Source organism: Anas platyrhynchos, chromosome 16 (genome assembly GCF_047663525.1).
Source record: "Anas platyrhynchos isolate ZD024472 breed Pekin duck chromosome 16, IASCAAS_PekinDuck_T2T, whole genome shotgun sequence".
NCBI classification, from domain to species: domain Eukaryota; kingdom Metazoa; phylum Chordata; class Aves; order Anseriformes; family Anatidae; genus Anas; species Anas platyrhynchos.
This window is the reverse complement of record NC_092602.1, coordinates 2,948,976-2,965,273: the sequence shown is the minus strand read 5'-3', so window position 1 is coordinate 2,965,273 and position 16,298 is coordinate 2,948,976. Positions and strand designations below refer to the sequence as shown.

Here is a 16,298-nt window from a genome sequence, read left to right as displayed (position 1 = left end):
TTTTTTTTTTTTTAATATATTATTTTATTTATTTATTTATTTAGGGGGTCCCCAGCTCAGCCTCCTCTCTGTCCCCATACGGGGTTTGCAAACAGGGCTCGGCCCAAGGGGCTCCAGCATCGCTCAGGGAGCACGGGCCACTTTTCATTTTAATAAATTATTATTATTATCCTCCTGCCTCTCCTGGCAGGGCTCCAGCAGAGGCAGGTTTGGTCCCAAAGCTGCTTTCTCATCGCTACCAGCCCCGCGGCTTAACGGAGCGCTTCCTGGCACGGTACCTGTCCGCCTTTACAACACACAGAATCACAGAATTTCTAGGTTGGAAGAGACCTCAAGATCATCGAGTCCAACCTCTAACCTAACACTAACAGTCCCCACTAAACCATATCCCTAAGCTCTACATCTAAACCAGGAGGTTCAGCTTTTGTACAGCAGCGGGGTGTAAGGATGTACCAGCAGAAGGGACCAGCACCAGCCCAGTGCTCAGGGTTCACTCAGCACACACATTTGCACTCACACCAGTGCAATCCCACCTGCCCATGAAATCCCACATGGCATCCGAATTGGTTTTTCCCCCCCAGACAAGGATTTAATTGCTTACAGTCAATGGCAACGGGTCAGATACTGAGTTAGTTGCGGTCCTCGGTCATCCACAGATAAAACCAGCGCAGGTAAGTTACAGCCAGCACCTAAGGAAGAACACACACAGTAAACGTAGTTCAGCTGAGCTAAGGCTCTTGTTTGCACATTTTCCTTTTCTGAGCCACTCTTTGCACAAGGATGTGCCTAACGCAACAGTGCCGGGACTTTGTACCATTAAAGCCTTCCAACTGAATCCTGTTTTCCCCTTCTGCCAGCACCATCCATGTCTACAGAGCTACAGAGACGATGGACAGGTTAAGCACAAGGAAAGGAAAGCATTTCACATGAGACTTCCCCTTCTGTACCACTTAAACTGAGCACAAAGAAGCCTCACCTACATTTTTCACTATTTTTGTACCCCGGTGTTCATAAGGGCAGCACTGATTCTGAAAATGTCACTGAGAGATTTCATCACAACAGTGCTGCTCCCCACAGCATGTTTGTAATGCGGTCAGGAGTCCTTTCTTTTTTTCCCCCCCTTTCAATTCTCAATTTCAAGCACAGAAGAGAAGCAAAATGGGTGAAAATCCATGTTTTCCCCTACGTCATTGCAAAGAAAGTACAAGCATGTTCCATAGAAGACCATGATTTATTGGCAGTTGTTCTGAAACACAAATGACTGAATATAGTAAAAAGACATTTGTAAAAAAAAAAAAAAAAAAAAAAGTGGAAAACAAACAAATCTCATCTTTAAATGCGTCACTTGAATGCATTTATCAAGGGGACACCATGTGCAGGCAGTTCCTGGTGCAACTGACGGAACAACATGGCACATTTATTCCTTTCCTGGGTCTTGCCTAGGGTGTGGAACAGCCGGGCTTGGAAGTAGAGAACATCTCTGAGCTGCTCTTTGCAGTCCACCTTGGCAAAGTAAGTCTTAGCTTCATTTAGATTCAGAATAGCGGATTCCAAAGCTGTGAGAAAGGTGGGACAGTCATACTTAAGAAAATAACACAACAACAACTCCGAGCAATGCAGCTCCATTCTAAGGAGCCCAATTATAAATTCCTCAGCTTTTCAAAACAGTTTGTGTCTTAGCAACATGGTCCTTCAGCTAGTGTCTGTTATTCAACCTTTGCTGCAAAATACGGGTGTTGAAGCACGCAGATAAACCGCATAAACAACTTGCTGTTCTAAACACTGCATCTGTTGAACAACTAATTCCAAATTAATTCTCCTATCTGATTACCAGGTAATACACTCCACTATATCGTTTAAACTTCATTAATGGTGATTATGTAGCAGGACTCCAACATATGCCCTGGTTTGTATCTCTCAACTGAGCACAGTTTCAGTGGGGAAGAGTTAACTCTTCACATTACCTTCAATCTTCTTCTGTTGAGCGTAGGAAGCTGCCGAAGCCACCTGACACTTGGCCACCAGGAACATGGCACAGCCTTTGTCCAGTACAGCTCCATGGGCCAAGACAGGTTCAATTGCCATATGCAAAATATTCAGGGCTTGTTCAGGAATGCCAAGGATCAGCTGAAAGAGAAACTTTGCTTGTCTAATGCTGGAATCTACTGGTGAGATCATGACCTTCTGCAAAGACCAGAATAAGCCACAAAAGCCACATCTGTTTCCAACACAGCAATGCTACAGACAAGGACGTCATTTTCTTCCCCACAATCTTCTTGTAAATCAAAACTTACTAGGAGACATGAACTACTATCTGGAATGATTAGGCATGGGTCCTCCAGTCAGTGCTGACAACCAGGTCCCTGCCAGCTCAGAATAAACAGTGTAACTGAACTCCAGTACCAGCATTATTTTTAATTCAGGCACATGCCAAACTGTGCTACTAGAAAGCTGAAAAAACAGCATAAAAATAACAACTGGAGAAATGAAGGCAGGGCCAATTTATGCTTGCCTGCTTAAGTATATACAATAGCTACCCATCTTACCGATACACATGGAACTCAACTTTTATTAGCTTCCCCAAAAGATTTTACATTTAGAATGTACTTCATCAGTACCAATAATTTAATTCCGACAAGGTTATGGTCTCAAATCTCACAGGAGTGAAAACTGTACCCAGATCCCCAGCAAAAATGTTGCCACACAGCCCTGTGAAAACACAAATCAAACCTACCTGGGAGAAAGCCAAGTTCAGCACAGTCTCAGAAGCCAAATACTGTAGACTATATTCTCGAGAGAGGGCAAGAGCCTGCAGTAGGACAGGCAAGGCTATGGTGTGGCATGAAGACCTCCAGTAGAGCTCTGCTATTGACAGCAGTACGCTAATCAACAGAGAAGGAGAGAACTATAAACTGTTTTCTTTTGATGAAACACGGCCACTTGTTTCCCAATTACTCCATCCGTAACAGTATTGATTTTATTATGAATTACATTACTGTACATACAATAAACTTAAATTGCACCCTTAAGAGGAAATCCCACCTCCTTACAAAGATGAAATAACATTAACTACTCTGAAGGTTGGCACAAAAGCACAGTTACATTCACGTTTCTTCTTATTATTCATTTTGCAAGCATTTAATACCTTTTAGGTTACATATACATATATAACGTGGTGCTAGGTTTCAATTCTGTGATATTTTGAGGATTCCTCTATACCATGTTTAACAAATGAAATAATTATTTCACAATCTCCAAATCATTTTAGGTAACCTGAGGACTGGTGAAGTCCGAACACAGACAAATTGAAGTGGCTGATTCTAACCACTGCGAAGTAGCTTTAATACTCTGAAAATGAAACATTCTTACCTAATCACCATCTCAGTGTTCTTGATTTTCTGGCAGTGGATCAACAGTTTCTGCAAGAGTTTGTGCGCCTCTGACATTTGATTTTGGGCTTTCAATACAATGGCTTTTCTGCCGTGGTAGAAAGAAAACATCACTGATATATAAATATTTTAAACACAAATCTGCTCTTCAGAACATGGTAAAACAGGTCTTTATTTTGTGACCTCTGTTTCTTGTGACAGCAGAACAGCACTCTGACAAAGCATGTTCGTGCTATGCACAGAGGTAGAGGGAAAACCAAGTAGCTCTGATTGCTGGACAACTCACAGCAGAACGAATCAAACTCAAGAAACAGCTTTAGATAGAAAACAGGGATTGCCAAAAACAAAGGCCAAAGAGGCAGCAGAAGTGGGAGGGCATGCAAACTGGAAAGCAGAAGCAATTATTTGTGGATGAAAAACAGGTATGATGTAAGGTAGCTAAAATTGGCATAAGCTAACAAGGACACGGAGCGAGAGGGAAAGAGTGAGAACAAGGAAATAAAAAAAACAAATACATAGCTGTAGGGGATGTGTAAAAACACCCCAAACCCATATACTGAGTGCTATATTTAAAGATCAGGGAAGTAAGACAGTCCAGTTCCAGAAGGACAAGCATCAGGTCCCACAGCTTGAATAGCGATCTTCCGGCTTACTGGCACCGGCTATGTTTTTAGGTGTTTTGCCTCATTGCAAAACAACAAGAAATTGATTTCAACAGCAAACTGTCTTCATGCTCAGCAAATAACAAGTTTTAACCCTATTCTATTTCTAACGTTTCCATTCAGAAACGAGAACAAATTGAGGTGACAGAAAAAAAAAAGTATTGTCCCATTTTGCGGATGTAGAAACTGGGACACAGATGAAGACATAACTCAAGCTCTTACTGTAGCAGAGTTGAGATTTGGCCTTAGGTCCCTTAGATCTGTCTTTTTATAAAATTTTGCATAGTGCTCAGGTTTGACTACAGCTACCATGGCAAATTTTGAAGAAATATTTTGTGTTCTCAGGCCAGATCTACAGCGCTAAAACAACAAGAAATTCACCGGTGCTATTCCTGTTCTTAGAACGTCCAGAGAAACAACTAGAAATGATGATTACAGGATATACTGTAATGGAATAAGCACTACACATTAGACAACATGACTGTAATTAACTCTGGAAAGGGAAGAACACAAACACACGTGATTGCCAGCAACCATTTTGCTACGTTTTTCATTATCTTCACGGGATACACCTGCAAACATATGCGGATTCACGATTTCTTACCTGTATACTCCTTCAATGCTACTAAGTGCTGTAATTCCTGCTACAAGAGAATCTGCTATATGGTATCTGCCATCATTCATGGCTCTTTCAAACTGTATTTTTTGATCAAACAGCATCCAAAGCTAAACAAAGAACATCCAGGAACATGTTTTAGAAGTTGCACCTGCTCACTGTCTAACCCCAAGTTAAAACTTAATTTTTATTTCCCCCGTGGATATTTATGTCTAGACACAACTAACTCGACTGTCCAATTACTGTATTTTTTAAATTACAGTCCTCAACAGAAATGCTTAGGCCTGGAGTAGTGTTTCAATGCCACTGTTCACCTATTTGACCATATTTTAAGTAAAAAAAAAGCTTTAAAACCATTACTATTACTTTAAAATAGTAGAGTTGTCCTATAACAAAAAGAGAAGGACCAAGCTAAATTTAATAGAATCTTAAACACTGTAAAATAAATAGTGCCTTTTAGACTGACATATTAACGTTTCCCAGTGTTGCACAAAAACAGCCTCTTCTCAGTTATTTCTGGAGTGTAATATATCAAAATAATTACCACTAATTAAACAGTACTTTGAAGCTCCAAATTGACGTAGACCATTTGATTCCTGTGTGTGCTCATGAAGCAGATGTATGTTCCTCTGTTACTTACAGTTCTATTTAATCAGCCTTTTCTTAGGAGGCAATTAAAACAAAGGCTTCTTCTTCACACTTTTGCAGAAGAGTTTATGCTATGTGGCTTCTGGAGGGGTCATGAGCCAAATGAGATCAGCAAACATATACCCCAAAGCATCCAGAGTAAAGAGGGTATGAATTCAGGTCCTATTGTGTAACAGTTATGCAAGTTACAGGCTAAATCGTATATATTCTACCTGTGCATGCTGGCTATTGGGAGGGAATCTCTCCTTTAGATGTTTCAGTATTTCAGAAGCAGCTGCAAAGTATCCCTGTAACAGAAAAACAGCACTGATAAACAGACCAAGGCAAGCACTGCTCCCCTTGATTTCGACCCAACCTTCATGGCAAGAACTCGCCAGGTAAAAGCCCTTTATTTTCTTTGTTCCTAATACAGACATTAAAGGCAGAAGAAAACATGATTCAAGTCTCGCACTCTCTGTCAACACCACCCACACATCCTCTCAACCAAATGACTTTTTGTGCGACTAGCCATAAAACTCACCTGCTCTGCATGCAGCTCAGCCAGGTGACACAATACTACAGCAAAGGACTCCGTGTTATTCTGCTGAACGCCCACATTCACAGCCTCCAGACTGTTCATGCTCAGCAATGTCTGGGCTTGTTGAAGTGCCATGGTGCTTGAGCAAGAGAAACATCTTTTAGCTTTCAAGCAACAACCAACCACCATTTTTTTAATCTAGAGTCTTGTTATGACTGTGGTCTACAGACTGATTTTCGGGGTAAGCCAGTGGCCTGGGGGAGAATGCAAACTTGTAAAACAACTGCTACCCAGGAACTCTAGACTATGCAAGCACATCCAATGCTACAAACCAAAAGCTGCACATGGTCCAAGCACAGTGATGCTGAAAATGGGGACATGGGAATGACTTATGCACTATTTGCCACTACTAAATGCAAACTCAATCTCTTCTCCAGTATGATTTTTGAATGAACACAAGGAAATGGAAATAATTGAACCCAGCCTATATCAAATCACTATCTGATTGCTTTATTTTAGTGCACTGGAGAGACACAGTCACTTGTTACATCTATATAAATAACTCAGAATGCATTATGTGCTACCAAGTACAGTGAGCTCACCCAAGAGTTGAAAAGAAATGAAATACCTGCGGCCATATAATCTCCAAATGGCAGTCTTCTGTGCTATACTAATATCAATAAGCTCTGACAAGCTGTGCTTCCAGTGCAACAGATCAGAATCTTTTAAGGCATCCATTAGTTTGTTGGCAGCCTTTCCTGCAAAAGCTCTTCGCTGAACCAAGGATTGTATTCCCAGGGAAGCAAGGTACTGGGAAGAGGGGAAAAAAAAAAAACAACATAAAAGAAAGTCATTGAAAGATGATAGATGATAGCTACGCACTACACCTGTGAACTACATCAGAGCAAGTTATAAATTAAGAAAAAAATCCCAAAGAAAAAGATGTGATGTTATTCAGCACAGACAAAGGAACACTGCTCCAGGCATTTCTTTAAATACACACTTACACACACCCACACATACATGAATGCCAGTTTGATAGATGTGAAAGGTAATTTCCACTCCTCCACACAGAAGTCTTAAAGAGGATGACTGGACTTGTACCTGGATTTCTCCAGTGATGAAACAGCTGTGAAAACAGAGAGCCTTTCCTCCCCTTCCCCACCAAATAGCCATGTCTGCTTTCATCTCCCAACATCAGCAGTTTAGTTCCTTTTAGAACAATTCAAAGAGGTTGCAGATCTTGGGGAAAACAGCAATTGATACAGGGCATAAAACCATCTAAGGGGAGAGCTACCATACAAGATTTCACAGCTGGGACAGAGCCATACAAGTAAATGCGTTCAAAGCCCTGTCAGAGGCATCAGCACTGAATTTCAGGGAAGGCTGAGGCATAAGAACCTCCCTTGAGCACCAGCAGATTGCATTATGGACCTAAATGGTGCATAGGGCCCGGCTAGTGGCCACAGTTCTCCTGCTGAAAAACAAACAAGGCAGAAGGAAAAACAGTATGCCTTGTGATAATGCACTCACAATAAAGCAACTAAATTCTGGTTGTTAATATAAAGAGTCAAAATAATAGAAACAGGTAGATTTTGGAGTATAAAATAGGTTGGTTTAAATTTAATTACGTATTTTGTATTAATAATTTTGACCATCCCCAAAAAAACAAACAAACAAAAACCTACCATGCATACACCCCTTCACTCCCGTATGAAGGTTTTAGAATACAGTTAAGGATAAATGAAACAGACTTACGGGCAAACCAAAGTGTAAAGATTTGTTTACTGAGTGCTCCAGCAGAACACAGCTATCAAATATCTTCTGTTCCAAGATGTATAACCAGCTCTAGTAAGGGAAAAAGTTAAAATGTCACTGCAAATAGCTGATTGCTACAGCATTTTGTGGAACACATTTTACAGCATTGCACGGAATGCATGAGAACTGTGGAATCACCAAAATATATCAGAACTCTAGCCTGGCTGGGCACGGGCCTGAGAATACTAGAGTCAATACTGGAGGTTTCAGAGTAATGCACAGAAACCCATTATACAGTCAATTGTGGAATGCAGCACCTCCAGAGTTTGGTTGCAGAGATTCTCTCTCATTACAGTACTGATGTTCATTACAGAAAAAAATAGAGAGAAAATTAAGTCTTCCCTTCCTCCTTTTTGTTTGCTGAAAAGGAGGATAACTCTGTGAAAATCCAGAAGACAGTAAGAAGAAAGTTTATGAAATACTTCAGCTCTTTAAAGCACATCAGACTAAACTTTGAGCTTAGTACTGAGTAACTCTGGGATCACAACTCCTGTTTAAGGAAGTAAACCCGAGTCACAACAAAACCGTCCTGTGATCTCCCTACACTCCAGTGTTTGTTGCTCCTGGTGACCCATCTGCTAAAAACATCACCCCACTGCGGGACAGTCACCTTCAAATTATTGATCCACTTGACAAAATGTTAGAGTAAGAGTAGTTCTGCAACAGTTCAAAGGCTGAGGTAACAGACAAAGGTGACTTAACCTCTGTTTCAACATGGCTATCTTACCAGGCAGTGCTGCAAGCAAACATGATCGTTAGACTCCTGTGCAATTCGGATGGCTTCCTGAAGCGCAAGTTCAGCTTGTTGACTATCAGCAAACAAAAAAGAACGTATTAGGATCACCACCATGCTTAAAATACAGCATTACAACACCACAGAGGAATACTGATCTAAATTATGCATATCGCACTCAGAAGAAAACTGATTTAAAAGACTGAATGGCAAAGCCTAGCGGTCCAGCAACATATTCTAGACCCAAGGCTAATGAGCATGATGGCATCTGCAAGCCACTACAAAAACGCAACTGTAACCCCTAAGCAGGCTTTCAAACCTGTGTACCTGCCAAAGTGCCAAATTAGTGTTTGAACAGGGGCAACATTAAGTATCTCCCTATATAGAAATAATGGTCATTAATTTTTCTTATCTCCTTTCCATCTCCAGTCCTTTTACAGGATTCATCCAGGAAGCAGCCAATAAATGAAAACTGTACATGGAGATAGGTGAGCCAGCTTTATCAATAAAATAACAACCACCACTACAGCTTTTTAAAAATATGCATCTCCTAAATGGCTTTTTCTTTAATTATTCTTCTTCCAGATGATCAGCTCTATATTGATTTGAATATAACAAAAGAACAACTGTACTTTCTTGGGAATATAGTTGGAAATAAGCACTTATGTCCACTGACCTTTCTGAGGTCATGGAAATGTAGCAATGGAGAACTTAAATCCCTAAGAAATGGTCACAACCGGACGCAGACAAATGTCAACTCTCACCGTGCTGTAAATGGCCCGGTTATTATGGAAACCAAATAAATGTCAAAATAAAAACAAACCAAAACAAATCAGGATTACAAGAAAATTCCAAGCCAACTATAGCTGCTATCAAATTAGACAAGTCCCTTCTCTCAAACAGATTTTCAAAACGAACTGAAGGCCTATCCATCAGTACTTACGGGATGCAGTGAGATGAATTTTATGTGTGCAGTACATTTTGACTTACTAATGGCCAAAGCGGCAGTGCAGCGCAGCTAGATTCAGAGCAGCGTATCTCAGACTCCGACCATAACCTTCGTCCCCGTTGCTTTTGCTTTCTGCTCCAGTGAGAATTAAACGGTCAAAATAATGAAGAAGGCTGTGCGTTGAACTGAAGACATCTTGCACTCTGAGACTGTTTAAGTAGCTTAAATAATGCTAAAAATTGAAACAAAATCAGTTTTAACTATATGGAGCTATTAAAACAAAGTTTTGGTTTATACTTACCATGTGTGGTCTTACTGTCCAGCAAGTGCAACCATGAAGCAATAGATATGGCCAGGAAAGTGCTGACCAGAAGTCACAATGATACTGATGCAAATAAATGTGCAGAACTTCTCTAATTCGTGAATAAAACTGGTCATTCTCCTAATAGGATCTTCCAAGATCAGGCCATGAGAATTATTCCACCCAGCCCAAGACATCAGCATAGGCAGAATGCCTATATTTATGTGCTGAGTGGGAATGGAGGCACAACTCCTACTGTGTCTGCACTCAGGAAGGTACTCAGAAGCATGAACACGGCTTCCAAACGTTGTGCAGGAAGAAATGCACCTGCTCAAGAGTAAGCTCTCTAGGTACAAGGCAAATGCTTGCAGTGCAGGTCTGGAACCAACTCTCAACATGAGCTGTCTGTTGCTTTCACTGTAAATTGCAGCTAAGCTCCAGAAGTGAAGTGAACATCAAAAATCAAAATCAGCAGGTATTCAATGCTAGTTTTTAATCTATGCAAGTATGAGGCCTGACATTTTTGAGGAAAAAAGTTTTAGATTTAGTTCAATAAGAATGCACTGACACAGACCCACCAAAATTAAGAGGATTATTTCTATGCATGAAGCCAGACATGTTGTTAAGTACTTAGCTTAACTGAGGTTTTGGTACCTTCAGGAGTTTCGGTCTGAATTACTAAACATTTACATGGAACTTTCTCACATTTTCATCATCTGCTTATGTTTCAATATAGAATAAAATACTCCCAAATAATCCCATCCTAGAGATATGAAGAAATCCCTTTAAAACCATTTTGGATGAAGAAAAAGACACTTACTGCTTCAGCAAAGTCTGGATTAAATTTTAACAAGTTGTTCAATTCCTTTTGTAACGATGCTGGAGTAAGAGCCTTTGTTTCATCGTTCTTTAGTAAAGAAGCCTGGAAAAAAATGAAACCAATGCTAAGTAACTCAAAGTGGAGCATTAGGAATACATTTTGATACATGATTGTCATTTTCTCTGTCATCTCTAGAGAAAGCGTTAAAGAAGATTTCAGAACCGCTCTATTATGACACTGAAACATCCGTGGCAGTTTTATTCTATCCTATATTACAGCATTCACTTTCCAGAGATCAGAGAGACTGAGTAAAATAAAAGCTTATTCAAATGACTGTTCAAAGGTACTTAAAGAATTTTAAGTTTCCTTTTTAAGAACTAGTACAGCAGATTGCTCACTGGAATTACACGCTTCTTTCACGAACAAAAACCAATCACGAAACCAAACTAAGCAAAAGTGAATCCATATTTTGCTTTAGGAAGTAGATCAATTGATAAGCAAAATTAATAATCTATTGACAGGAATAAGCATTAGTGAATAATTAAAGGACTTCACATTTCAGAACCGTCCTAAGCATCTGATTCCTCCACAATATTCTAATTAGGAGAGAAAATGTTTGTTATACACACAGGTAAAAAAAAAATCCGTAAATCATAATTGTCTTGTCTTCTCAATTAATCTCACTTCTAACTACTCCTGGATGAGTAGTGAGTCCATTCCACATGCACATGTGTATAAGGCAGCTAGAGTGCCAGCAACTGGAGCTGGATTGCAGGGCTCTGCGTGCCTGTGCCAGAACTAGACACAGGGCAATCCAGGTGCCAGTTACTTGATAAACTGAGTGTTGAAGCTCAGCTGCTGGCAGGATTGAGAGAGCAAGGGTGCAAGTATGCACACATTTCCCCTAACAGACCTTCACCCTGAGCAGCCAGAGGGAACTGGGGTAGCAGGTAACATTCAGCCTTACCACTGGTTGCACCAGGGGGCGTGGAGCTGCAGAACCTTGCTGCAGTCAGGCTGCTAGATGCAACAACCCTTAAAAGTAAAGGTCCTAGTGGGATTGAGAAGTCACTTTGAGCTTTTTAAATGCGTATGAAACAGTACATATTACGTTATTTTATTTTATTAGCAAACGATTATAAGCACCCAGCGCATTTACTAACAATGGTGCCCATGTGTATTTTTGCTCCTTTTTGTATTTACCAGCTAGAATAACCAACAACATTGCACATTTAGCAGACAGCACATTTGAAGCAAGCAGTCAGAACAGAAGTGACCTTCTCCAAATCAAATATCATCATCTGGTGTACATGCTTAGATGAAACAATTCTAACCCCAAGTGCTCATACTGAGCAACTACATTTGAGATAATTAACAAACCTTTAACAGATATAAAAACACATCATTTTGACACTGTGGATAAAAATGAAGGTGAAGATCATCTTACAGATCATTTACTCAACTTCATTCACAACTAACATACCTGCTGAGAAAGAAAATACTCTGCTTGTTTCTGGGAAAGAGGCCCACTGCAAGATACCTCTTCTTCCCTGCTAAAAAGCACTCTAGTTAGAAACAATGGCAATGAAATAGAGAAAATACTTTTTATCAGACACTCCATACTTTTGCTTTATGAATTTTTATGAGATAGCAGAGCTCAGCAGCACAAAAGGAAAATAAAAGGAGAAAAAATAATACAGAATAAAATCCACCACATCAAACTTAACAATCCAAGTGATTTTACACTGTTTAGTTGCTATCTTCAGCCTGCACAGACTGTGGTCAGTATGAATGTTACCCCAAATACACATGTATTTAAGAAAAAACAAAAACAACAACAGCAGATACAAGATTTGTGGTGATATACTTAAACATCTAGCTCCTTTTTTTTTTTTCTTCCTTTTTTTCTAAAGATATTCACAAAGAAATGAACTGGCACTTTCACCACATACATCACTCCAGAAAACAGCTGCTCTGTAAAGCAGCCCGAAGTTCATTCCATGCAAAGACAACAACTACAGCATAAAGCAAGACTCCAGAATTGTTAACTGACTCAAGCTGCAGCAGAGCATGCCCAAGCATGAGCTTATCTGAAGACAATTTTAAAAGCACATTTTAAGTAAATGGATACACAAAATACTTTGAGGATTATTCTTACAGTGTAACATTTTAGCGAGTGCAATGCCTCCCATACATCTTTGATTTAAATAAATGTTATTACTTTTACTTGGAGAAAAGCAAAAAGAGAAACCAAAATATTAAGCTTAATTTTTCCGCAAAGAGGAATCTTTCCTTGCTGGAAGCAGCAGTGCTCTTTCCAACAGCTTTAGCACATCACACCCTAGCTTAACCAGGGAAGAATCATTCAGCAGTGGGCTGTACAGAAGGAAAACGGGCAGCATCTGGCCTTTAGGCTGCAATTCCCTGTGTGAGTGTGAGAATGGGGCACCGCCATCTTCTGAGAGCGAGCACAACTGCTGCCATTTACAAATGATACCACAGGGTGGCACCACGGAAACGGGGAGGCCACCCAACTCGGCCAGAGTGCACTAGGCTCCAGGAGGAAAAAAAAAATAAAAAAAAAAAACACACACAGCTGGATACCTCCTCTTCACATGCCTTAAACTTCATCAGTAATATAAAGACAGAACTTTCTGAATACAAACGTGACATCACTTCCCCTTTCTTCCCCTCCTCCTCAAGCAAATCGGTATTTTAAACATAATATTTAACATTTAACATTCGGTATTTTAACATTATCTGTGCCGAAAACAGTAAGCAGCTACTACAGGAAAGAAACCAGATTCAGTGTGTATTGCTGAACTACAATAACCATTTGAAGTTGAGTAACTGCAAACCAACATCAGCACAAGCTCTGTGATCTGTACACAGGGCTAAAAAAAAAATAAAAAAATCAACAAGATCAGATTACTATGATAATCACTTCTTTAGCAAAAATACTGTTCATAAATTTTTAAGCCAATATTCTTAAGTTTTGGCCTTGACCTAAACTTTATGCATTAGACAAATCGGCGACATCCTGCTCTAAGTTGGATATGAGCTAGTACGACTTTACGGTACACTACATCTCAATACTGCAGCTGAAGTTCATATAACTTGTCCACTTGCACTAAAATTAAATTATCCCAGATTGTAATGTGGCATTTGTGATAGGACAGCCACAGATGAGCGTCCATGGACTTTGAGAAGTTTAACAGGAGTAGAAGCTTGACCTGGACAAAGCCTCAGTTTGCTCTGATGTGTACAGAAGCAGTCCAAAATGCAACTAATTTACTGACAGAAGTGGGAAAGACTTAACGTATTAATATATCACCTTAGAGGTGCATCAAGTTCTTCTTTCTCCATTTTCCCCTCCTGTTCTTCTGTATTCGTCAGCTCCATATCATTCTCATCAATTCCACTTTTTTTCTCATCATTTTGAAAATACTGCTGAAGTGCGGTGTAAAGTTTATAGACCTGACTAAAAGAAAGTTTATTGTATGCCAAGATCATATGGCGCAGAAACAGGCCTGCAAAGGAAAACATCTGTGTTATGACACCTTTAGGTAAGGTTTCCGATTCAGAGGAGACTACAAATCAGTGTAATAACCTTAAATTGCTTAAATTGCACTATTTAATTTAGCTTAAGTGTCTCATCTCAGCCTACCAATTGATAAAATTCAGGTCTGCTCAGTATAAATCTCTAATTAATTCAGTGGCAAAGCTCACAGATTATCTGATCACAGAACAATTAGCAGCAGCAAGAACTGCAGACTGTGGAAAATTATTGGTTACAAAGTTGTATCTTGAGTGAATTCCTTCAATAGCAACCATCATATCAACTACAGCCTACAGACAATATCTAGTTACCTACTACACTTGTTTTATGAACTTCTGGCTCTGTCCCAGAAAATGAATCTGAAAGGTCATCAAAAAATTGTTCCATATCTTTCAGTTCTCCTTCTGCCATAAGTTTCAACCTAAAAAGGGGGAAAAAAAATAGGATTTAAACATTATACATCAAATAATAGTCCTCTATTTCAGGTATAGACGAGTAAGCAGTAACAGATCCAAAAGGCAGATAGTTCATTATGTCCAGAAGGTTTTTACATAATGAATAAAATCAAAACACATTAAATTTTAATAAGAAAATAATTAATGATCAGTTGTTTTTTTTAAAACTGCTATTGTAATAAAGAGAACAAACAGAAGGGATTTTTACTCTAACAAAAATTAGGAATCAAAAAAATACTGATTTTAAAGCTGTCATTTTCTGAATTAACTAATGTTGAAACAAGTGGTTTCTATCATAGAGACTTGATTAAACTAGACTTCCTCAATGTTTGATTTGTGTGCCTTTCAGAACTTGTTTGTGACAACTAGGAAAGCTGCAGAAGCATGTTTTCACTCTGGACAAATGGCCCTTTCAACTGGGCATGTAAACATGGGCAGAGAGGTTATCAAGAGACAGTGGGGCTGATGTGAGAGTGCAGGAATGCCCCAGCTGTGGCACCACTTAGCGTCTGTCCTGGGCAGCTCCCTGCCTGTCAGGGCCTGGCACCTACCTGATGTGCACGGAGCTGGCCAGGTGTGGGCACGACTCCTCGATGGCCTTGCGCAGTCGTGACAGTGGCATGTCGGGCCCCTGGGGAGGACAGCGACACAGAATCATACAATCACTAGGGTTGGAAAAGACCTTCAAGATCATCCGATCCAACCTTCCCCCTACCACCAATGTCAACCATTAAACCATGTCCCTAAGCACCACGTCCAACCATTCCTTGAAGACCCCCAGGGACAGTGATGCCACCACCTCCCTGGGTAACCCATCCCAACACCTGCCTGCTCCTTCTGAGAAGAAATGTCTCCTCATTTCCAACCTGAACCTCCCCTGGCACAACTTGAGGCCATCCCTTCTAGTCCTACCACAGTTACCTGAGACAAGAGGCCGACCGCCAGCTCCCCACAGTTTCCTTTCAGGTAGCTACAGAGATCAATGAGGGTCTCTCCTGATCCTCCTCTTCCCCAGACCAAACCCCCCCAGTTCCCTCAGCCACTCCTCACAGGACTTGTGTCCCAGGCCCTTCACCAGCCTCGGAGCCCTTCTGTAGACACACTCCTGGGCCTCGATGTCCTTCTGGTACTGAGGGGCCCAAAACTAAACAGGCCATGATGCCAAGGAGCAACCCCCTTTCCCTTCCCTCCCTTCCTTCTCCCTTCCCCTTCCCCTTCCTTTTCCTTTCCCCTTCCATTTCTCTTTTCCCTTCCCTTCCCTTCCCTTCCCTTCCCCTCCGGCCCGGCCCGGCCCCGACCTGCAGCAGGGGCAGCAGCAGCCTGTTGAGGCGCCGCCTCTCCAGCAGGCCGAGCTGCGAGCCGGCGCGGCCCAGCTCGCTGAGGAGCACGAGCAGCGCCATCTTGTAGGGGGTGACCCAGTCCTTGATGCCGAAGACGTTGGCGTGCACCACGCCGTTCGTCATCATGGGGTTGAAGTAGAGGCTCTCGTGCACGCTCGCCATGGCGGCGCCCGGCCGCCATCACCCGCAGCCCCGTCGTCAAGGCAACCGCCCGCGCCCGCCCAGCCAATCGCCGCCGCCGCCGCCGTCACGTGGGAGTGGCCTCGGCCAATCGGGAGCGGGGGTTGTGCACCGCTACCAAGGGGCCGGCCGGAGGATGGGGCCGCGGGGAGACGTTCCGGGAGGGGGGAGCGGTGCTTTTTGGTTCCTCCCTGAGGTGTCGTGCTTCCAATAAAACTCCCGGTTATTAAAACAACTCAATTTCTGGTGAGAGAACCCAAAACCGCTGTTATTAGACATCTGCGTGTCCCCAGGGATCTCAGTTGACTTGC

General features: G+C 41.3%; 1 protein-coding gene across 2 annotated transcripts; it reads right to left on the bottom strand.

Moving 5' to 3' along the window:
• Positions 1 to 933: 933 nt before the first annotated feature.
• Positions 934 to 16,048, bottom strand: ANAPC5 (anaphase promoting complex subunit 5). 2 transcript variants are annotated; one of them, XM_072024603.1, is made up of 17 exons: positions 15,766 to 16,048; positions 15,019 to 15,098; positions 14,324 to 14,433; positions 13,788 to 13,983; positions 11,937 to 12,006; positions 10,454 to 10,555; positions 9,374 to 9,564; positions 8,378 to 8,459; positions 7,591 to 7,680; positions 6,461 to 6,642; positions 5,836 to 5,971; positions 5,528 to 5,602; positions 4,656 to 4,777; positions 3,370 to 3,477; positions 2,735 to 2,882; positions 1,965 to 2,127; positions 934 to 1,556 (listed from the first exon to the last, which is right to left on the bottom strand). In XM_072024603.1, exons 1-17 carry the CDS (start codon positions 15,967 to 15,969, stop codon positions 1,342 to 1,344), a joined length of 2,274 nt encoding a protein of 757 aa, XP_071880704.1. In that variant the 5' UTR covers positions 15,970 to 16,048; the 3' UTR covers positions 934 to 1,341. The 2 variants fall into 2 exon arrangements, with proteins under 2 accessions (XP_071880704.1, XP_005028244.2); XM_005028187.5 differs by having other exon boundaries at positions 11,937 to 12,003; positions 15,766 to 16,047.
• Positions 16,049 to 16,298: the final 250 nt, after the last annotated feature.

Bases quoted from the DNA above. Each gene is read 5' to 3' on its own strand.
- ANAPC5 (XM_072024603.1), bottom strand. From the start codon at position 15,969: ATGGCGAGCGTGCACGAGAGCCTCTACTTCAACCCCATGATGACGAAC. The intron at 15,099-15,765 runs GTCGGGGCCGGG...TGTCCTCCCCAG, and splicing joins TGCTGCTGCCCCTGCTGCAG to GGGCCCGACATGCCACTGTC. The intron at 3,478-4,655 runs GTAAGAAATCGT...CTACCACGGCAG, and splicing joins AGCATTGAAGGAGTATACAG to AAAAGCCATTGTATTGAAAG.